The 24,521-nt window shown below is 45.1% G+C and overlaps 1 protein-coding gene across 1 annotated transcript in view; it reads right to left on the reverse strand.

Annotated features, from left to right (window-relative positions):
• The window catches only part of RECQL3 (DEAD/DEAH box RNA helicase family protein), a 79,487-nt gene extending 57,228 nt beyond the window's left edge, over window positions 1–22,259 (reverse strand). The window contains exons 1-11 of the mRNA XM_087370806.1: window positions 21,560–22,259; window positions 15,237–15,405; window positions 15,011–15,118; window positions 14,851–14,858; window positions 14,656–14,739; window positions 14,427–14,567; window positions 14,296–14,330; window positions 14,029–14,112; window positions 12,791–12,879; window positions 7,021–7,173; window positions 6,779–6,879 (exon numbers count right to left, since the gene is read on the reverse strand). Of these exons, the coding sequence (XP_087226932.1) occupies window positions 6,779–6,879; window positions 7,021–7,173; window positions 12,791–12,879; window positions 14,029–14,112; window positions 14,296–14,330; window positions 14,427–14,567; window positions 14,656–14,739; window positions 14,851–14,858; window positions 15,011–15,118; window positions 15,237–15,405; window positions 21,560–21,574 (987 nt within the window). The 5' untranslated portion in view covers window positions 21,575–22,259. The remainder of the gene's footprint in view (window positions 1–6,778; window positions 6,880–7,020; window positions 7,174–12,790; window positions 12,880–14,028; window positions 14,113–14,295; window positions 14,331–14,426; window positions 14,568–14,655; window positions 14,740–14,850; window positions 14,859–15,010; window positions 15,119–15,236; window positions 15,406–21,559) is intronic.
• Window positions 22,260–24,521: the final 2,262 nt, after the last annotated feature.

The following is a 24,521-nucleotide window of genomic DNA, read 5'->3' on the forward strand; positions in this document are numbered from 1 at the left end:
GACACAGGCCTATTACACCATATAGACACGCGCTCCTTGATCTGGACAGGATGCATGATCTCACCATCTACAACGGGCTTGACCTATGGCCCTCCTCAAGTGGTTTTACTTGCTTCCCACACGGGGGGGGCACTAGTGTAGTAGATTAAATCATGGGATCCCCTACCTTCACTTCATGTATCACCAACTTCACAGTAGCACCACTCCCTCCAGGAGCTGATCACACATACCTATTCTTCACTATCGCCACCCCACGCTTAGCCACACCACACACACCACATAGGAAGCACGACACCTACCACGACATACACTTTGATCACAGCCTCTCCCCAGCCTACTCTGGACGCCTAAACAGACTCCTAACCTACATCGATCACATACCACTCATGGAGGACCGTGCTGCCCTGATTAGTCGCACACTCCACGACGCTGCCCTCCAAATCTTTCCCCACACCACACGGTCCACTAGACCACCACCTCTTGGTTCTGTACCCTGCAACAACTGGTACGATGAGGACTGCAAGGCTTATCGCCATCAGCTCCGACTTGAAACCAGATGTCACCTCCCGAACACACCATACACGGTATGCAAGTACCGACGTCTTGTACGTCGGAAGAAGCAGGCATTTCTTCGTCGAAATGAGGAGCAGCTGCTGAACATCTTATACAGCAACAACTCTAAGGATTTTTTGCGGAGATTCCTTGAGCGTAGGTCTCCATCACCCCTCACCGACACGAGAGTCTGGCATACGTATGCACACCATCTTTATGATGTCCCACACCAGCCCACTCCAGATCTCATACACACACCTCGCCCCACCACTTGCACGTTGTTCACTAGAGGGGGAGTCAAGGACGCGACATTGAAACTGCACAATGGCCGAGCTAAGGATCACGAGGGGCTATGCACTGAGTTTATCGCATATGGGATCGACACTTTAGCCCCGGTGCTAGCAAAGCTATTCAATGACGCTGTTTGCCTTGGCTTCCCCGCACTTGGACAGTCAACACCATCACCCCCATCCACAAGGCAAGGGATCCCATGGACCCGAGTAACTACAGGACTATCATGATTGGACATGCGATGTCCAACATCTATGCCGCTGTATTGGATGCGTCGGTCAGCCTATTCGTAGAGATGAGAGGGTCAAGCCGGTTTCAAGCGAGACCATGAGACTATGGATCACATACTCACACTCAAGAGTGTCATTGAGGAGGCCAGATCACGGAAGGAGAGGATATATTGCTTGTGGATTTCCGCAAAGCCTTTGACACAGTACCTCGAGATCGTCTCATCACACGCCTACAGACACTGGGATTTGATCAGGAGATCATCTGGGCAGTCATGGCACTGTATGAGAGAGTCTTAGGCCGAGTTCGGACAGGCGCAGGTTGGACAGATGAGATCTTGAGTACCATAGGGGTCCAACAGGGTTCTCCGTTATCACCAACCCTGTTTGGCCTCTACATCGATGAGCTGGAGACTTTCATGGGGGCGTTCGGAAGGACCGGTTGCTCACTTGCCGAGATCATCACCAAGATTCTTCTTTATGACCATGACATGGCACTCTTGTCGTCCACACCCGAGGGGCTCCAGTGACACCTGGATGCACTGCAGGCTTTTTGTCTATCCCATGATTTGGAGCTCAACCTTGGCAAGACCAAGGTCATGATCTTTAACACCTCTCGAGCAATCATGCGACGGAAGCAGTTTACTTTCGGTGGGTCACCGGTTGAGATCGTATCCTCATACACTTACTTGGGGGTCATCTTATCCGGCCCGATCTTCACGATGAGACCAGCGATGCAGGCCAGACTGAGCAGAGCATACGCCTCACTGGCTCGACTAGAGAGACAATGCTTCCACTCACACTTTTAGGACCCTCGGACCAAGGCTCTTCTCTTCGACTCCTTGGTCTGACCAGCCGGTATGTATGGCATCCCTTGTTGGGGACCTGACATGTCAAAGATAGAGTGGACACGGGTGGAGCGCTTGTAGATCCTCATGCTCTCACGGATGACCCAGGGGAAACCATCTATACCACATCACATCATTTGGTGCTTCTCCACTCTAGCTAGATGCAGCCTTTCAGACCATCACATATCTACACCGGGTTAGATCATATGGGGACTGCACATCAAGGAGACAGAGGTTGCCATGGTTAGCTCTCGATTCCTCCATGAGGTTGGCAGCTGAGAGAGACGAGCAATGTTGGTATGCACAGACTCACAGATGGTTTGTGAGACTAGGGTTTCACATCAATAGGATACCTCCACTTTTCAGTACAAACAATCCCGATCGGGCCACACACCAACCAGGTCATTCGAGAGGATCTCCTCCAGCTACACACCTTGAGGACCTGGTTGGAGTCGAGGGAGCTTCCAGTGAAGCTGAGTTTCTATAAAGATCACTGTCTGCGTATTTTGGAGGAGTGATTCATCACACCACCAAGGTACATTGAGCTTCATATGCCTCAGTCACTATGGATCTCCATCGGACAGTTTCGGGTATCATCACACACACCGCCTCCGCATAGAGAGCGGCAGAGCAGAGGGAATCCCTAGGGAGCATCACATATGCATATTGTGCGACTGTCAGGAGGTTGAGTCGGAGGAGCATTTTATTTTCAAGTGCCCAATGTACTACGAGATCCGAGGCCGCTACCACTGTCTCTTCAGAGACGCGGCTCCGGGCTCCTTTCAAGATTCCTCGCCTACCCAGATTCAGAGATGCCTCGCGGCCTTCATTCACTAGGGGGTCCGACACAGAGAGTACTTACTCAAGCGATGGGGCTTGCCCACATCATCAGACACCTCTCAGAGCAGGATCACAGAGTTCTTCCCATCGAGTGACATTGATCATCCAGTCTCTAGCCGCAGACGTGATAAAGACCCCGACCCGACGATCGCAGCACGACACACGAGACATCGAGGGGACACACAGATCACTCTAGGGGACATCCCGTCATTGTTTAGACCCAGGATACGTCCCACGGGAGTCACGGTGGCTCTGGTCTTGCGTCGAGCCTCCTCCAGGAGACCGAGACGCACATGACCCCTTGACGGACGCCAGCGCCCCATCACCGACTATGCACCAACTAGGGCGACATGACATACGGAGGGTTACGTTCCGCTCCAGTCTTTTTTCTTTACCCTTACTGGGATTTGTATCAAGTTTTCTTTTAGTCTCATAGACCCATCGGTCTTCCGAAGACTCTAATAAAATTTCTCTCTTTTCTTTCTTTCTTTCTCCGAAGCTATACGACATGGGCTAGTCGTGCCATGAAAGGGAAGGAGAGAGGTGTGATTATAGTAGCTTACCCGGTGGTCAGAATGCGCTGCTATCAATTAAGCTTTGTGTGCTGCTTTCACAGTGAAACTGTGATGTCGGTGCGGTGATCTTCTTTGTTGACCTTGATGTACTGTGCTTGTTTCGGTGTCTTGTTGATGTTGTTGTCGTACGTCGCTATTCCAATAGGATTCCGACTGTCATCTGACTTTGCTTGTTATTGTTTTTGTCGAGGTCTTTCTTTGTGAGTTGTGGCTTGAAGCTTTGAGCCTTGCTGGATTGAAACGATTGCTCCTGCAATTGATGCTTAATGACAACTATATTAAGCCTCGTCAAAGATCGCTTTGACGGAGTATTGCTTTACAATACGGATGTGCACGTATTGCTGAATTGTCGCTGTGAGGTCTTCCTCTACTAGTGTATTCACTAGGCTAGAGTTTCGGGCAACGTGCAAGTTTCTTAAAGATTTTCTTCCTAGCGTTTGAGCGTTGCTCAAGTACTACTGCTTTTTGACACTGGCTACCATTTACGATGTCCATTGTAACCGCTGGCATATTCGCCAGCTTTGTGCATGCAGGTGTGATCCTACGACGCCATTGGAAGCTTTGATGTTTTCGGAGTTGCGGTTTGTATGTTTCTCTGTTGTTGTATCACGTCATAATTGACAATGTTGCTTGTTTTGCTATGAGCGAAAACCGGCAATTCTGAGTAGAAACACTGATAGGATCGCCAATAGTGTTCAGAGTGTCTTCAGACAAGTGAAAAGCACAAACACATCTCCACTCCTAACAACAAGGTGCCAGTAGTCGGAGTATAATCGGAAAATAATCGGACTACAAAGCTATCACCAGATGTATAAAAAGGACAGAGAAAGCCTTCCAAAGGTAGTATGTTTCTCGTATATTATGTTTTAGCAAAGAATACATCAACTCAACAACTCCCTCTTCAACAGGAGCTGATACAAGGTTTATATAGCCATCCGGGATCAGTCCGACTGTTGTAAGGCAACAATAAGTTTCAAAATGTAACAGTCATAGTCCAAAACATTATGTGGTGGATCAGGCCACTAAGGAGTGCTGTTAAGGACAGTTACAAAATGATCCCACTACTTTGTTCTAGTAACTCCCTCTTACCAAAGGTGTATTTATCCTATCCCATGGTGAGTGTCCACGTGGGTGGAGGCTATGCCTTCAACAATCTTCCATGCCTTCCCCTCAGTGATGCGACTGATTCCAACATGGGAATCCTCCCCAATTATTATCGCAATTAGTTTTCCAGGACCCCCCCCCCCAAGCCAAGAGGTTGGATCTGATTGCAATTTACTCTAGAAGGCCAGTATCAGTTCCAATTGGATCCCAAGCTGCCAGATTGGATTGCAAATTGCCTACCAGAGCTCCTAGCTGCTGCGAATTTATACCTGGGGTCGATTTCAGAATCTAAGGAGTTGGTATGCTCATACATGCAAATGGTTTGCAGGCCTGGGACTCCATATGAACAGAATGCCTCCATTTCAGTATAGCCCCGAGGCTCCATCCATTCCGATCACCTATCATGAGGTGAACTAGGTCATTAGAGAGGATCTATTACAGTTCCACACATAAGACGTGGCTAGCACCTCATCAGCTTTTGGTTAAGCTTCTATAGAGATCACCGTCTACAGACTCGAAGGAGGGATTTACTAAACCACCAGGATATACTCAAATCCATCTTCTCGATTGGGTAGTTCTGAGTATCTTCTTAAAGGCTACAGATTGAGACAAAACAGGAAGAGGGCACTCCATGGGAGACAGATCTGCACTTTATGTGATATGCAGGAGAGTGAGATAGAGGAGCACTTTGCGTTCAAATGCCATGTGTACTAAGAGATCCGTGGACGACACCATTGTCTATTCAAGAGCGATTTTGGCCCACACTCAAAGATTTCTCGGCCCATCCTAATCAGCGATGCCTAGTAATTTTCCTCCTCAAGACCCAGCAACATAGAGAGCGCGCACAGGAGAGCATAGGAGGGGTCGTCAGAGCCCAGCCAGAGGAAATTCACATACTTTGACTCCAGTGACCAGAGTCGTCAAGGGCAGCATGGGACGAGACGTAGTAGAAACCCAGAGTGCACGACTCAATAAACTCGCACTTGTCCAACGATGAGCTACCTCTTGGAGATTACAGAGGAGAGATGGACCCAAACACACTAGTCAAGCTGAGCACCAGTAGCTTTCCATCACTTATTTTCTTCCTTGACGACACCAGTCCTCACCAGATCCAGAGCCATTGATGGCCGAGCGCATCTTTTCTATCCTCAGTCGACCAATGGAGTTCATCCCACAAACAACATATGCAATTCCCATCACTCCTGACTGGATGGACGGTTTGCTAGGGACCTTCCCTCTTTGCCCTTTGCATTTCTCTTTTCTCTCGCCGTGACAACTCGATGAATTTATTTTCTTGTCTTGGACATCAGCCTTGGGCGTGGGTGCCCATTTTTAGTGGCCCCAGCCCTTAGCTTTCATTGTATCTGGGTTTTTTCAGTCAATAGACCCTTCGGTCTTTCTTACACGTTAATAAAATTTCTTTCTTTCTACATACCCTCCTTCTGTTTCCAATTTCTTAGCATCTCCTTCATATGGTAAAGTTGATATCTCTGCTCACTGCTTTACATTTTGCAGAAGGAAATTTTCCGTTAAGCTTTAAAAGAGCGAGTTAGAATGACAATTACCCTTAAGAATACTATATGGACCAGCGCCTTACAGTCTGCTTCACAAGGTTGTCGACTTTATGCTCTATGACAATATATAAGTCAAAATTTTCTTACTGAGAGGAAGCTGTGTGTCTCCAGGATTCAAAAGATTTAAATATGCAAACAATACATGGAAAGCAGTTCAAACTTTGGCTCCCCCTACATAGGTGGCTGGCTTAAATTTAAGATTTCTTCTCTTTCATGCCCTAGTGACTTTACAAGCTGTTCCAAAGATTTTGCTGACTGCCTTGGGCACTATGAAAAACTCACTGTCCTGGACAAATGTTAAAATTGGCTCACACAATATATCATTATGTACATGCTTATAAATCTTTCAAGTGCAATCCAGGATATCTGGATTACGTACCAGCAAGTCATTACAAGAATGGGACATCTAGAAGGATTTACATAAGACCCTGTACTGCACTGAAATCTATGATTTGGCATGCTGGTGTGGAACATATTTCACATGCATAAACCTATCAACCAGTACCATCCGATGGTGTGTGCTTCTCACTCATTTGACATATCACATATAAAAAAACATTACTGAATTTTTATCTGAATTGCCAGAAGGAAATTGTACTGCCTAATGATAGCATCTCTTCCCTGAAATCTCATGTACTCGAATTTCTTGGGCAGATCGTCAAGTAATAGATCTTAAGAAGAAAAAGAAAGCTCATAAAAAATTCCAGTAAAACAAATAAACAATTGAGTGGAAGCAAAAGGGTGGCTGCAGATATCTTATTGAACACGAACCCAAAAGCAACAGTCCCAACAATAACAGGAACCCTGCCAGATGCCCAGTCATCCAATGCTTGACTTCGAACTTTGTCTCCTATACCAGCATGATAAACTGGCAAGCAGCATGAATATAATTAATATGTATGTCCTCAAGGGCCTTACAGTGTATGTGTCCTATTCGACTTCAATTTTTTTTTCCCATTAAACAACATTCTATGAGGCTACAAAAGTGCAAAGTTATATAAATTCAGACCTCGGCTTGAAACCCCATCTGCTTGTAGCTGAGCTCCAACTTCATCACAAGTGTTACGAGCATGGCAGTAAATTATTGCACATGCTCCTGGATGAGATTCAAGCAAATCTCGCAGATTCTCATATGTGTTCTTGAGTAGATCCTTGTATCGGACTGCATTCACAGAAATATTTTCAACAAGGACAAATAGCATCGGAAGAATGCTAACATACAAATAATGAAATCAGATGGTCGAATTTAAATGCTTAGTATAATTATGTATAGCCCCCAAATGGAAAGTCCAACTTACACCTTGTATTGGCCTCTATCATGGCTGTGAAATAACTCCATAGGTAGTCTCTTTCTTTGAAGATCATATTTTGGCTCATTGCCACATGAGCAAGACATACAAAGCCAGCTAAAGAGGACAGCAGATACACTCTAATAGAGACAGTTTAGATGCATTGTGTTTGAGAGGCATGAGGGTACTTAAGCACTACATTCACGAATATGTGATTGCATCATTGCATGAATGAATGAAGACACAACAAAGTGCTATCGTTTCATCGTCTCGAAAGTGTCTAACTAGACAGGCCAACAGCACTCTATCGCCGCGTTCATGCCTCCATTGCCTCATCCACCCTGATGATGATGATGATGAGATTGATATGTAGTCGACCACTGACATGACTATGTTGTACTTAATACTTAGTACTACCATTTTGCATTTTTTGCATTTTGCATTGGTGTGGATGCACGTTTGCTCCACCTCCACAGCTCGTTTGTACTAGGATTTTCAGTCTCATAGACCCATCGGTCTTCCGAAGACTTTAATGAAATTTCTTTCTTTCTCTCTCCTTAGCATTGTTCAGTTACCATCTGATCTCTCTCTCTATGCACTTGTACCCATTGTTCAGTTACCGTCTGATCTCTCTCTCGCTACCCCTCTGCTACCCCCTCGCTACCCCTCCACTACCCCCACTACCCCTCTGCTACCCCTCCGCTACCCCCTCGCTACGCCCCCCGCTACCCCTCCACTACCCCCACGCTACCCCTCGCTGCTACCCCCATGCTACCCCTCCGCTACCCCCCGCTACCCCTCACTCAGCCCCCCCCCAACCCCCCTTGCTTTTTTTTAAAAAAAATTTACCCCACTCGCAGCCCGGCCCTTTTTTTTTTTTTTTAATCTTTCTCTTCAACAGCTCCAACCTCCTGCAATCCCTTCTTTGCCCGCTGCTGCCACCCCCATAATAAAGGGAACAGGGGGATGAGGACATGAGACTAGGCGTGAGACCCTTCAGTCCAAATTTGCATACGCGTGGAGATGGGGAAGGGGAACGGTGACAAGGCGAAAACACAAAAGCAACTTAGTCTGGAGGACTTCAACAAACGCAGCAACCGGAGCGGTTTGACAGTGGACAGCACCACGGCCTAGAAGAAAGAGGCCCACCCAAAGCCCATGCCGCTCACCACATCCTCGACCTCTATGGTTACCACCACTATTTCACCACCATCATCCGCCTCATCATTTACGCCACCTCTCTCCTCCCCCTCTCTTGCATCATCATCACAGGTCTCCTCTCCAGTAGCCTCACCACTGGCCCCACCGGTCACGGCTCCACAGTACTTTCCCCTCGTATCACCTCTATCTCTCAGTCAGCCACCCTTCATCACCTCGTCCCGCCTCGCTACTCCTACATCGCCCAGATCATGCTATCCCCACCCTCAGTACAACCTCAGCGACCCACCCCCTCTCGAGATCCAGTTCCCACCTGGACCAGGACATCTTAGGCCCCCACCAGATGCTTGAGGCTCCCTATTGGCTGAGATACACAGCATCCGGGCCCATTAAGCAGAGCTGACACATTACACCCGATACACCTAGGAGCAGGCCTGCATTATACACAAGCAGGGCACCCTTATCCAGGGACTCAGACACGACATCACACAGCTTCGAGAGGAGCTCGGGACCCTCAGAGCAATGCCTAAAGGGACCCCAATCACAAAGATGGAGGCACAGATAGCCACGATACAGTCGACTATAGATGGGTGGACGTGGCGAAACGGAAGCCCACAAAGGCAACCGTTTCAACCGCTATACAGGAGCAGCAACAGAGGGCTTCGAAGGCCCTCAACATCCGGATACGAGGGATCACGCGAGACAGCACCAGCACCACTACAACGCCCATGGAGGAGGCGATCACCTTTGTCACCACCACCATGGGGGTCCCCGACCATGGCATAGAGGGAGCATGGCGTGTTGGGAGAGATCCCAACCGAGACCAGACCCTAGTCATTCGCTTCAGAGATTCACATGCTTGACTAGCGACACTCCGACGCCGAGCCGTCCTACGAGAGCATCCCACCCTGTCCATGGACGAGGATTTGACACCACTACAGATTGAGGAGCGACGAGTTCTTTTGTAGCAGCGGGATGCTGCCCGCAAGCAGGGGAAATGGGCCGTGGTCCGAGATGGTAGGTTGTTGACCGGCACCCGTCAGGCTCCCACCCGTACTCCCTAGGGGGACGGGACCTATGAGACTTAGGTTTCCAAGACCCTAGACTGCACCATTTGAAACTGTAATGGTACATTATGGTCAGACCCAGGGAACTTCTCGGAGTCTTATACAAGACGAGACATAGTTTTTTACACGGAGACACACCAAAGCCCAGAGCGTCCCCACTACCAATAGTCAGTGGCTACACATGGGAGTTAGCCTTCAGGGATGAGACGAGGGATATAGGAGGAGTCCGAGGATCAGGCGGGGTCGCACTATTGTACACACTCGATGGAGCCATCTCCATTGAGAGGAAGGACGCACACTCCCGATTCATGTGGATCCGGATCCGACGCACAAACAACCGTGACCTTTTCATAGCAATATGCTACTTCCCGCCAGACACATCCCACTTTGCCAGAGTGGCACCAGAGGAGGGTAAGACATCGCCATATGCACCCTTACATTAGCATATCCCAAACCTTTCAGCCCGCAGGGAAGTTCTCCTTGTTGGGGACTTCAACGCTAGGAGGAGCACGCACCAGCCACCACTCTTGGATTTCCGAGACAACTCTATCATGCTACCAGACATGGACCTAGACGGAGCAGGTATGACCAGGACCTCATCGGACTGACACAGGCCTGTTACACCATATGGACACGCACTCGTTGATTTGGGCAGGATGCATGATCTCATCATCTACAACGGGCTTGACCTATGCCCTCCTCAGGTGGTTTTACTTGCTTCCCACACGGGGGGGCACTAGTGTAGTAGATTACATCATGGGATCCCCTACCTTCACTTCATGTATCACCGACTTCACCGTAGCACCACTCCCTCCAGGAGCTGATCACACATACCTATTCTTCACTATCGCCACACCACATAGGAAGCACAACACCTACCACGACATACACTTTGATCACAACCTCTCACCGGCCTACTCTGGACGCCTAAATAGACTCCTAACCTACATCGATCACATACCACTCATAGAGGACCGTGCTGCCCTGATTAGTCACACACTCCACAAGGCTACCCTCCAAATCTTTCCCCACACCACACAGTCCACTAGACCACCACCTCTTGGTTCTGTACCCTGCAATAATTGGTGCGATGCGGAGTGCAAGGCTTATCGCCGACAGCTCCGACTTGAAACCAGATGTCACCTCCCGAACACACCAGACACGGTACGCAAGTACCGACATCTCGTACGTCTAAAGAAGTAGGCATTTCTTCATTGAAATGAGGAGGAGCTGCTGCACATCTTGTACAGCAACAACTCTAAGGATTTTTTGCAGAGATTCCTTGAGCATAGGTCTCCATCACCCCTCACCGACATGAGAGTCTGGCACACGTATGCACACCATTTATGATGTCCCACACCAGCCCACTCCAAATCTCATACACACACCTCGCCCCACCACTTGCACGTTGTTCACCAGAGGGGGGGTCAAGGACGCGACATTGAAACTGCACAATGGCCGAGCTAAGGATCACGAGGGGCTATGCACTGAGTTTATCGCATATGGGATCGACACGTTAGCCCCGATCCTAGCAAAGCTATTCAATGACGATGTTTGCCTTGGCTTCCCCCGCACTTAGACACTCAACACCATCACCCCCATCCACAAGGCAGGGGATCCCATGGACCCGAGTAACTACAGGACTATCATGATTGGACATATGATGTCCAAGATCAATGCAACTGTATTGGATGCGTCGGTCAGCTTGTTCGCAGAGATGAGAGGGCTCAGAGCAGAGGTCAGGCCGGTTTCAAGCGAGACCATGGGACTATGGATGCCATAAGCTATTAGTTGGCCTCGTATGCCGCCTCTTTCTTGGCTCACAGGTGCCCAGGCAGTGCTACATGAGTCATTCTTTGGTTGGGTACTTTGCTGATTTTATTTTGGAGCTTTGAAAAGCTTTGTGAATGCCATCTGGAAACCACTCAAAGACAGTGCAGCTGGGGTGCAGTGTGATTGCATCTGGACAGCCAATGGAATTGCACTCGGAAAAGAGAATGCCTTTGGATTGAGCCTATGGGTTAAGTACACTTATGTGATGGTATTCTATGCTTGAAAGCCTTGCGAAGGCTCAGTGAATTGGGGCTGCGTGCTCACTTGCAGGGAAGGTCTCCTAGATGCAACTTGTAATCATTGCACTGTGAAATATAAAGAAATACCGAAAGGGGCGCCACGGTGTTTGGGGCTAATCGGGTGCACTTGTCTATGTTTGTTGAGCAGGGGCATTCTAGCCTCCATCCCTTTTTCAGTGGTTTTGTTTGTGAACAAATGGGTAAATGCCAAATGGTGATCATGCAATGGTTAATGGTTGTGATATATGCTTTGTGAGCTGTAAATAAGTGCGTGCTGAAGTGATTAAAGGTTTAGTTCCACTGCCCTCTGAGTGATTAGAGGCCAGTTTCACTAAGAGCCCCTGAAAGGGACTATCAACCAATAATTCCTCGATCTGTGGTTCCAACATGCCACACCTCAAGAACACACTCGCCCCAACGAGAACCATTCTGGCCCTACTCCCGAATGCAAGGTATACAGAATGCCCACCCCAATGTTTACGAAGGTGGGTACTAGATAGATCTGCTGGTCACCTATAACTAAGCTATAGCATCTGATCGTAAGTGCCAAGCTGTGATACTAGCCATCATGTCCTATTTCATTCTCAGATAAGTGAGAGAGACACTGAGTGGGCAATGACTTGACCCAGTGATCTCCTGCAATTCACCAAGCCCTACCTCCCTATGTAGGTAGAAGAGCCAATGTTTTGCATCTAAAAAATATTCTTACAAGAGCATGAAAAAAAGTTTTGCATCTTATAGTTCATAGTATCATTTTGTGCTCCCAGCAAGGGACACTGAGTGGGCAATGACTTGACCCAGTGATCTCCTGCAATTCACCAAGCCCTACCTCCATATGTAGGTAGAAGAGCCAATGTTTTGCATCTAAAAAATAGTTCTTACAAGAGCATGAAAAAAAAGTTTTGCATCTTATAGTTCATAGTATCATTTTGTGCTCCTAGCATGTTTTCAACAAAGTTTTGCATCTTGTGATGCCAAAAAACTTAGTATCTAAAAAATGGTTCTTACAAGAGCCTGAAAAAAGTGTGAAAACACCATCCCAAAACTTTTTGGTTCAAATAACGCTTTTAGGTGAATCATTCAAAGCAATATAACGCCTCAGTTGTTTGTCTCCAAACCCCAAGGGTGGTCACGTGGGAAAAAAATGGAATCAAGGAAATTAATGTGATGTTGATGTTTTTTTAGAAAATTACCTTCATAGTATATATTTGGTCGATTAAACGATGATATAAGAACTATTGGCTCATGTAAGCGCAATGATCTGACTATGTCTTCTTGAACCCTGCAAGTTGAAAACTCACTTCAAAACTTGGCATTGTCTCCAAGAAACATACAGGACATGGTCAAGTTTTTTACAAAACCTAGTATCATGACATGGTCACAACAGCTGAGGCCTTCATTATAAGGATCCACTATCAAAGTTTCAACCATGAGCTTAACAATGCATGACATGGACAATAAGCTAGCACATTCAAAAATCATGCCCCATGCAAGGCACGTGTGGAATCTGTATACATACATTTCAAAGCCTCACATTTGTACACGAAGCAATCTACTGAGTTGAAAAGTGCAATGACATATCTACAACCCCATTCAACCACAAACATTGTGCAAAGTGGCCTTTTCAACTTTTTAGCATCGTCACTCAAAGTAACCCCAAGATTATAGGACAAATGCATTGCTAAAGATAGAGGAAAGAAATTCCCAGGAACCAGCAACTGCTATTCCCAGCAGACATTGCAACTCTGCTACTACAGAGAGGGATGGAATTCCGATTGGCGTTAGGTAGTGTTTGAAGATGGCACACATTTAGAGGCATGGGAGTGTCTGCATGCTATGACATTCCCACTTACTCCATTTGTCCCAAGATACACACAAATCAAACATACATCAAGGAAAATAATGTCCTTATAATCTCAGTTAACCATACTCATTGTAGAGGGAAATTTTTCATCCTTAAAGCATACGCACTCCACAAAAGCATCAAGAACAGTACCTAAACGAAATAGCATGATCTAAGGGATGTAACTTAGACAATAATCTAACAAGGCCTATGCATGTCTGTTTTAACGTCAAAAAGATGCAATATACTGGAACAAACCGCAAGTTTAATCAGACCTAAATATCATGAATAGAACAATATCACTTCTTAGCAGCTGTAGTTTCTGTCAAAGCTAGGTGGACAACTGGAACACAACTCCTTCACCACACTCATTGTAGAGGGAAAATTCTGTTATCCTTTTAGCAAGTACACTCACAAAAAGATCCAAGAAGACTACTTCAAAAGAAAGAGCATAATGTAAAGGCTGCAACTTCAATAATAATCTAACAAGGCCTACGGATGTCTGTTTTTATGCCAAAAAGATGCAACATGCTGATAAAAAGCCCAAGTTTAATTGGACACTTATCATCACCGATACAGCGATCTCACTTCTTAGTAGCTGTAGCTGTCAAAGCCAGAATAGGGACACTTGGAAGGCATCTCCGTAGTGTTGATAGTTGACGATAGCTTGGCCTGAGAAGAATTAATTATCAGAAAATCAAGAATCAAGGTCAGTAGGTTTTCTTCAGAGTGACATTAAATGCAACTGATAGTGTCTTTGTCTTGATTTAAATTGATCTTTGAATAGATATATGCAATAGCCACTTACAATTGCACCTAGAATAGAGACAGTAAAAAGCTATGTAGCAGCTATACCTAAAATCATGGCCCCAGGAAGAAATGCAGTGTGCCTGCCATTGACATGTTAATTTCAGTTAAGAAAAGGTGATCACTTGTAATCCAAAACGTTATACTCATGAGAGAAGTAGATAGAAATCAGCACATACCTCATCTACTGCAATCAGATTCAAAAGACCTCTAGCATACAGTTTCTTCAGTTTGGATGAAAAGTAACTTGTGGCAATTAGCTCCGGAGTCACATACAGTAGTCTTAATGAAGGCTTCCCTGAATCCAAGTCTTCGTATATCTGATGGTAAATGAATCAAATTATAAATTATTGGCCTGAGCAAAAATGCTACCAATAAAATATGACAACGATTTAAGTTTGCTCTCACCTTGCACTTGACTGATGCATGTTGCGTTGAAGAGAGAAACTCAGCAGCAATGCACTGTGACTTTAGCAGTGCAACTTGGTTTTCCTAGTGAACAACCCACATTTTACCCTCTTAATCTTGAGAAGAAATAATCAGAATGGCATCTGTGCTGTTGAGGTGAGATGAAAAACATGGAAATCAGAAAAGATATCTTACCATCAGAGCTGTGTAGAGGGTTTCATTGAGACGATCGAAGTCACATTACAAGAACTCATTAATTACAATTCAACCTCATTTAAAAATAAGAAAACTATAACATTCAAAGTTGATTTATGAAACAAACAAGAAAGACTTAAACTCCCCAACAATTGATTACCTATCAAGGGAGACACAACAAGCACAACACCGGCCTTTGCAAGTGCCGGTATTTGATAGCATAACGATTTTCCACCACCCGTTGGCATTAAACAAAAACAGTCTCTTCCTGCAAGCAAGCCATGCACACCTAATAAGAAGAACACATAACAGATAAGCAAAACAGTATCCTTTCCAATACATGGCCTTTCTAAGAGCATGAAGGGGCATAGAATTAGTGATCGGACCAGATAAAACAGCCTCAATGGCCTCCAATTGCCGACCCCTAAACTCAGCATGTCCAAAGTTTTGTTGTAATAGCTTAAAAAGCTGCTGTCTTTGAGAGACTTCAGCATCCTTTTTGTTTGTAATTTTCGAATTCCCTATCTTCTGCAGTGATAGAGTTGCCTTCATCGTCTTCAAAATTTGACACACAAAATCCATGTTAGCTCTTTAAAAAGAAAACCTTTATAATACAAAGCAATTTTCTGAACAAAAGAAAAAGGTTTTACAGGTGCCATGCTCATATATAAAATGGAATGTTTACACTATTCGAAACAACCATCTTCTACTATTGGTACTGTTATGTGGATTGCTAGTGGTCATATGGTGTATTTTGCGGGTTTTAATGTCACCGGGGTCGAAGGCCGTGCCAGGTTTTTTGTAAACCCACCTTCGCTATGGAGTCCAGAAGGAGGTGGGGGTTCACGGGGCTTCCATTCGTGACTCTCCTCGCAAATCGGGTCACTGGGACTCAAGATGTGTGATTAAACGTGTTAGGTGTGGTTGTGTTCTCATAGGGGGTTGATTGGTTGGGGGGTAAAGGGGTAATGTGTAACGGAAATAAGCTTTAAAAAAAGAAGGATCAAGCAGGTAAGGTGGCAGGGAAGGGAAAAGGGAGGACGCGGAAGGAACGAAAAAGAGATGGACAGGCTGTGTGTTCTGGGGGAAGATGAATGGAAATTTGTTTTTTTTGCTGGGCTTGGTGTGTCTCTCCCTCCTCCACCCTTGCTTCCCGTGAACATGGTAAACGATCCTTAAGTTTTCCATCTGTTTATTGTATTTGGAAGTGAGGATGCATAATCTTCAATAGAGGACGTTGGGAAGAACACATGCTTCTTGGGGAGTATACAGGACAGACTAAAAGGTAAATGAATCTTCGCAGCAGCCATATATGGCTTGGAGCATTGGAGACCTGACCTTCCCACCATAACAGATTGGAAAGAGAACATGGACACAAACTTATCACTACATTCAAATAAAAAGAAAAGAAAAGGGCATAGGCTGGAAGCAAGAAACCTTGGAAACCTTGTACTCCACAATAAGAAATGCCAAATTGAACTAGAAGGTTTTCCAAACCTTACAAGATGGCACCCAAACCCTCTTTGTGAGACAGTGTGGTCCACACGACACCTTTGTGGTTGTACAGGGACATTCCAATGTGTATCCCTCAATACAAGTAAGCAAATCAAAATTGACAAAACAACTTGTTACCTAGAATACTAAGTTTGCACATGTTCATCCACAATTGCATATATAGCAACCTATGGGAAGTCCAAAACAAAAACATCAGTGTACTACAGCTTTGATATTTTTCCAGGTTTTCTCTTTCCCCAATTTTTTCTTTGCCATGACTTTGGTGAAGATGCCCATAATGACATTGCACCTCAAAGTGATTAGAATGGCTATGGCACTCTTACTATCACGGCAGCTAGGAATGGCCCCACCCTATGAATATGCAAATTTCAAGCATCAAGACCTGAACCTGGACACTCTATAGTGGTTGTGCTTGCAAGCACTGGCCAGCAAGAAACAATAATCTAATGTAAATCATTATGTATCAGACCAATCCAAATCACAAGGCCTCTGGAAAAAAAGTCTCACCCCGTGTAATGTATTTAAAACTAAATGGTACCCTAAACACACACAAGCGATCTCTTGGATGCCTTCCAATGCATGAAATTGGGATTGTGCCAACTGATTGAACATACAAATAACATGTGCAATGTTTTGCCTCATGATGCAAAAATAAAGCAAACTGTCCATAATCTGCTTTGTAGACTATATTGACAAACTCTGAATCGTCATCAGTATTGAGAACAACTCCAATTTCAAATGATGTTGCTGTTGGTTTGCAATCACTCATCTTGAATTTCCTTATGATTTATCTAGAAACTTTGTTTAAGACATAAATGCACCTTCTTTGTCTTGCCAAAACTCAACCTCCCAAACAATAATGAATCAACCTTTTCAGCATCGTTGCCACATAGAATGTATCATCTTTATCACATACCAATTGTTTCAGAAGGCTAGATTTTTAGCCTTTAGGCAAGAAAATGCATGAACCTTCTGGTACAAAGTTTACCCAAACAGCAATCACAAGTCACGTCCAGGCAGGCTCCTCTTTAGTCAATCCAACCCCATGCATATGAGCTGGAAACCTCCTACGTGCCTTGGCATCAATCCTTCCCAAGCGTAGTCATGGAGGCCGGCAAAGAGGAAACAACAGTGAGTCTTGAAGTGAATTTCCTACCTCACATACCTTCACATGCCACTTCCATACCTATACTACGTCCCCTAGATGTTCATTTCCCAAGCATGCATCTATAACTCCCCCTCCACCGACTAGACAAAGCAGCAATCAAACTTTGTGAAAACATAAGAAAGCATACCTGGAATTCACCACTCCAGCATACCTCGCAACCAATTCAACCATGATCGACTCATCCATGATGGGGCGGCTCTGATACCATCTGTCACGTCCTCACAGGATCTAACCCTATCGCAATCATGGCCAACAACATCAGAATCATGTGCAGGCAACAGGGAGAGGCAGGACAGCGAAGGGAGAGGGAGGGTCACCGAGCCCAGGCTGGAGAGCCTCGTGGAAACTACCAGGCCTTGCAAGCCAAGCCCCACCCTTGGTGTCCCATATCGCCTGCTGAACACCTGTGCTAGTAGCTCCCTGCTCTGCTCCTTCCTGGCTCGTGTGTGCAACTATGGCCCTAGCACTCCCTATATAGCCTCAGGAAAAAGCGCTCGCCAAGAAAAGCACACAAGCGCCAAGAAAAGCGAAAAAGCAATCCTGTTGACCCATGTACCCACGGATAGCACTCTAACTCATCATTTGCCTGCCTATCCCTAGCGTGCACATGACACTTCTCATCCCAAATTTCGCTCAATGCATTAGGTACATCTTCCTTAATAGTCTCCCTTTAGCTTTTTGTGCATTAAGAGGTATTTCATTTGTGTAGCCCAAGTGTGGAACCCTTTCCCATTGAACCTCTTTATAGATGAGGTGCTTAACACGATTTGAGGAGGTCTTGCCTGATTGCCACCCAAGCGATGTCTATTCCCATAAAGTTTAGAAATGCAATGCTAAAGAGTTTGTGAGATTTGACATGCAAATGAAGACTTTCCCAAACAATCATAGCACAGTGTGTAATACCCATTCTGCTATATGTGGATGATGTAGTGCTGATATCAGGCAAAGAAAGAGACTACAGATGCGCTTGACAACCCTACCAAACTTTTGTGAGAGCCAAGACATGAAGGTTAACCCAAGTTATGACCTTTAACACTGATGAGACCTAGATCCATCACAAGACCTTCACACTTGTAGAGAAGCCGGTAAGATAGTTGTATACTTAAAGTGCACTTTCATAGGCCCCAAGTTCACCATGAAACTGGCATGAGGACATGCTTCTCAATTGAGACTAGAGAGAGAGTGTTTCCAATACCTGAATATGAAATCGCCTCTCTTTGATTCTCTAGTTCAACCAATGGCCCTCTATGCAAGGGCTTTTTGGGCAGTAGATCTGTAAGAGGATGGCTAGAAGAGCTTTGAGAGATTACAAGTCATGATGCTATCTTGCATAACCTGAGGAAAGAGATGTACACCACACGACATTATCCTATGAGAGTTTGTAGCAAAACCCATCCACACAGATCCATCAGTTCATATCATCACATATCTGGACCAAGCCAAACAATTCAGCTATATAGATGCAAGCAAGCAGGGTCCTCTCATCATCAATGTAGCTCGTAGCTGAGGGAGACAAGCTGTGTTGGTATGCCCAAATATCTCAATGGTTCCGTTGGCAAGGCATGCCCACTGATCACCTACCACCACCATACCTAGGTGCCTGCTTTTGCATCCAACATAGCAAGAGATTCATCGAATCATCCGAGACAACCTATGGCAAGTATACATCCATAGAACATGGGTATCCCCCTGTAGCCACATGCAACCAAGATGGTCTTCTACAGAGAGCCTTTGCTCCACTTGGGCAAGGATGGCCATCCAGGTGCCAAGATATCTATAGATCCACCTCTCCCAGGCAGTACAGCTCACCATGGGGCATGCTCATCCCACATATTCCACATCAAGATAGGACACGAGATTGAAACCACACCACATCACAGATATAAAGGCTCTGCACTCTTTGTGACACACATGAGATGGAGACCGAGGAGCATGTCTTTATGCATTTCCCAAATACTATGAGGTCTGAGGGACATATCATTGCCTTTTCACTCAAGGATATACCGATATGAGTAAAGTCATTGACTGTCCAAATAAAAGATGTGCTGCACTCTTCATATGCAAGGTTACCCAACTCATGTCTGTTTTGAATTCAGGCATTCAACTATGGTGTGGTTAGAGCCCTTGTTTGTCCGTGTACTGCCATGTACTACTGCAGACCTCAGTCTGGCTTTTGACGGCTGCAGCTGTGCTGGTCCACCTTGTCTGTGACTCTGTATCTTGCAGCCCTGAAAAGCTTCTGAGTAGTACAGCGGTCACCAGTCCTGTCCACAGCAGGTCAGTCCATTTTCAATGGCTCCCTTTGATAGGCTGCCCTTGCCCTTTTTTGTCCTTTGATTGGCTGCCCTTGCCCTTTTTTGTCCTTGCGTTACGTCTATTACAACACGTGTTAGCATCTCCAGTCTTGTCTGGTTCACTGCTCTCTATGCGGCTCTCTGATCCGCTGCTCCCTGCACAACAATTGCACAAGTGGGACTATGATACATCATCAACTCATGCCTTCTTCTTGAAGATGCTCCAGATCAAATCTGTCCTGCTGCCATGTGGGAGCATGCTCCACTTGCACCTCCACTCACGTGCAGTCATAGCTCCTGGAGCTCTAATACCACGTTATGAATATCACCATGTGGCATTCAACTGTGGTGGAGCTGTGTACTAAGGGTGCCCCAATCCTTCAGCCATCTAGCCACTCCAAGAACCTCAACCCTTTAAAAGTGGCTCCGGAGTATTGGAGGTCTTCTCCTTTCAAGGCTTCATATACCTTGACATTGAAATACCCACTTCGATGTGGGATTAAGCCCTTTTACATCATTGCCACTTGTCACATCTAGGTGAGGTTTTATTGGCCCTCTCTCTTCTCCTTGTGCCTTCATGCACTCACTCATGATTACGCCACATTCTAACAAGGTCTAGACTCATGAGACCCATGGCCCCAAATAGTACATCACAAACTTCTTCACAAGAGAAGTAGTAGGGAGACGTTGCAACCAAGACCCTGGCTTGCAAGGATGTCAGGTTAGTAGGAGATTAGATACAAGTCCCATGAGCATCCAATGCATTTGGGATACCATCATTGCAGCGTCTTGCCATCAGGCTGTCTCACATGCCCACGAATACTACCTTACTGAGAGGAATCGAGGATGCTAGAGTCAAATCTCAAGATGCTAGTGTCAGATCTCAAGACTCCGGATGGGACCCCAAAACGGCCCACGCAGAACTCTGACCGACACGAGAGGTCACGACATGATAGGAGCTACTCTCTGCTGGAGTAATTCTTCCCAGCCCATGTTGTTCATACTTAAATGGAATTTCTTTTTTAAACGTAGAAAATTGGGATCCTTTTTCTTTTTTAAACGTAGAAAATTGGGATCTCAAGACTCCGGATGGGACCCCAGAAGGGCCCATGCAGAACTCTGACCGACAAGAGGTCACGACATGATAGGAGCTACTCTCTGCTGGGGTAATTCTTCCCAGCCCATGTTGTTCATACTTAAATGGAATTTCTTTTTTAAACGTAGAAAATTGGGATCCTTTTTCTTTTAGAATTGAAAAGACCATCGCCAAGGCCTTTCCACCTCCTCCATCTTCACACTAAGAGCCCTCATAGAGAGGCCCGATTCCAAAAACGAAGAGTACACTACTACTTCGCGACTTACGAAGAACTTCAACTCTCTACCATGAGCTCAACTTATAGCACAGCATCGAGGCACATGACCTTGTATGAGCATTCATGGCCTTATATGAGAGCGCTACAAGCATCCATGGCCTTATATGATAGGGTTACAAGAAGAGTGCAAAATCTCCCTTGAGCGCAAAACAACATGCAATGACTCTACTAAAACTGATATCTCCGTATGTTTTCATGTCCGCTAAGTGCTTCACCTTTTTTGGGCTGTTTTGATGTCCTCTAGTTGCCATTGATTGGTCTATAATTTGCCCTAACGTTGTCCTCATATATCCACAGCATCGCTCTAAGCTACCATTGACTTTTAGCACGAGCTAAAGCTGTTGAAGTCTTTTGCCTACCTTGCACACATACATGCTACAGCGCCATTCCTTTGTAAAGCAAACAAGTTGATAGTTACGCTCGAATGAGTCACTTTGGCAGCTTGGCCGTTTTCCCTGCAGGTTCTATTTTGGAAGTTGCGAGGCAAAGATTGAAGGTAAATGACCTTCTGATGTCATGCAAATCGATGAACGTACTTCCGGTCCAGAGACAGCTAGGTCGAGCTTCCCTCTCTTGTCACATCCCGATCATCACAGTACGATTGCTTTGAAACACGTAGTTTGAGCGATAGCTTCGTCGGCTTACAAATCAATTCATAGGTTAATTAAGGCTCGAATGAGTCACTTTGGCAGCTTGGCCGTTTTCCCTGCAGGTTCTATTTTGGAAGTTGCGAGGCAAAGATTGAAGGTAAATGACCTTCTGATGTCATGCAAATCGATGAACGTACTTCCGGTCCAGAGAGAGGTCGGTCGAGCTTCCCTCTCTGTCACATCCCGATCATCACAGTACGATTGCTTTGAAACACGCCTTTGACTTAGTTTGAACTATAGCTTCGTCGGCTTACAAATCAATTCATAGGTTAATTAAGGCTGCCCTTCGGGGGATATTGAGTTTAGACGAGTGAGAGTTCTGAGTTCAATCCCTTGGGGTCTATCTCAATCATCCCGTTTGGGAGCGGTATTGGCACTTTCAATTTCAGTACGACACACATCCAAAAAAGTTTAGCCTATGATAGGCACTTTATTGAATATTTATGCAGACTGGGTTTGGATAGGATTTGGGAGGATGGTAGCTTGTCTCTTTGGCAATGCTTGGATTGTGTTGTGCCTCAATGGGGGAATGGCATGACAATTTACAAGGCCTCGTGGCACCCCTTCTTTTTGCCATTGGGTCGGTGCCATTAATTCACTTGCAAACGAGAAGTTGAGACAGGGAATATCAAACGAGTGGCTCTCCCCTCAAGAAAACAAATGTGTGTACCCCTAGTAGTGTGCCTAAAGTGCTTGAAGTTCTAAAGAATTTTATTGGGCCTCTCGATCACAATGTAGTTGGCAAAAAACATTTGTGCTCATAATAGATTGTAGCCCCCTCCTGCATTGGGTGAATGGTCAGCAGGTCCAAGTGGTTCGTGGGGCTCTGTATGGCCTTATAACCACATCATATCAATCTTCGTGATTCTTGATTACTTCCTTAGCTTAGGAATCCAATCATGTGAATTATTAGGATCACATATCAAATATCATAAATATATATCTTCATTCTAGATGAAAAACCAAGGTTGAGAATCCTTCTAAAACTTGGCATACATATGTTAATGCTTGAAGCAAAGGTAGAACATGTATAACTCCACAAAGTTGGCATACATCTTTTTTTTCTTAAAGCAAAGGTAGAGTACGTATAACTCCACAAAGTTGAAAACCCATGTGCCAATGCACGTTTTGATGACAAAGTCACCACACATGTTAATGCTTTATGTGATGAAAATATCATCTTGCTATGACAAAAGTAAACAATATTCACCTTAAGGCAATGAAGACTATAGAATCATCACAATAGCTTACATAACCATAATAGAAACTCGTAGGCTTGATTTATGATGGCTTGGCTTTGTCACTCTTTGCCTTTGACTTGGCTTCAAATATTTTGGTCTTCCATTTACTCAAATTATTGATTGTCTTTTTCCCTCTCCCTTGTTTAAGCAATGCAAGGGTTCTTTGTATGCTCGTATGCTTGCTAAGATGTCCTCTCTTGCACTCCTAGTAGCTAGCCTATGTGATGCTACTAATAATGTGCCATTTACTGAAGGGAAATCAAGAGTCCTAGCTAATGTTGTTGCAATGTGGAAAGAACCAGGAGATGGGCAAATGAGCATGCAATAGAACCAAGCCTACACCCACACCTCATGTATCACAAACACTCTCACATAAATAATTAGCAAGCACACACTCTCACATTGGAGCTGTTCATGCTCTTAGAATTTCATTATGAGCAACAGATCAGAAGATAGCAACAATATCATTTACAGTGGCGTGCTTGCTAATCATTTATGTGAGTGTTCGTAATATGTGATATGTGTGTGTAGGCTTGATTCTATTGCATGCTCAATCTCCATATCGTTCTTTCCACATTGCGACAGCCTTAGCTAGAACATTCAATTTCCCTTCAGGACATGACATACCGTTGGCAACATAGCATAGGCTAGCTACTAAGAATGCAAGAGAGGGTGTCTTAGCAAGCCTACAAGCATACCAAGCACATGAGCACTCGTCAACCAAGCCTTATAATCATATCATATCAATCTTAATTTCTTCATGAACTCCTTGAAATGACCTTGACTTAGCTTAGGCATCTAATCATGCGATGGTCACATATCAAAATATCCTAAATACATACCTTCGTTTCAAGTGAAAACCCAAGGATGCTAACCCATTTCAAATCTTGGCATACCTTTGTTTATGCTTGAAGCAAAGGTACAAAGTTGAAAACCCATGTGCTAATGCACATCTTGATGACAAGGTCACCACACGCGTCAATGCTTTATGGGATGATGACAACATGATGATATGACAAAAGTACAAGGTTTTGAAGCAAATATCCCCATAAAAGCAAGACAAGAAGCACGTTAAATACTCCAACCTGAGGCAACAAAAATCTTGCATAAATATAATAGAAAATCATAGGCTTGATTTGTGATTGCTTGGTTTTGTCTCTCTTTGACTTTGACTTGGCTATAAAGATTTTTTCCTTCCTTTTACTCAAGTTGTTCAGTCTCTTTTTCCCTCACCCCTTGTTTGACCAGTGCTCGAATGCTTGATATGCTCATATGCTTGCTAAGATCTTGCACTGCTAGTGGCTAGCCTACATTATGCTACTAATGGTGTGCCATTTAGTGAAGGAAACTCGAGTATCCTAGCTAATGTTGTTGTAATGTGGACAGAACCACATGGAGATGGGGGAAATGAGCATGCACTAAGAACCAAG

Source organism: Dipteris shenzhenensis, chromosome 32, assembly GCF_047967505.1.
Source record: "Dipteris shenzhenensis isolate YYH24624 ecotype China chromosome 32, Dip_SZ_1.0, whole genome shotgun sequence".
Classification (NCBI taxonomy): Eukaryota; Viridiplantae; Streptophyta; class Polypodiopsida; order Gleicheniales; family Dipteridaceae; genus Dipteris; species Dipteris shenzhenensis.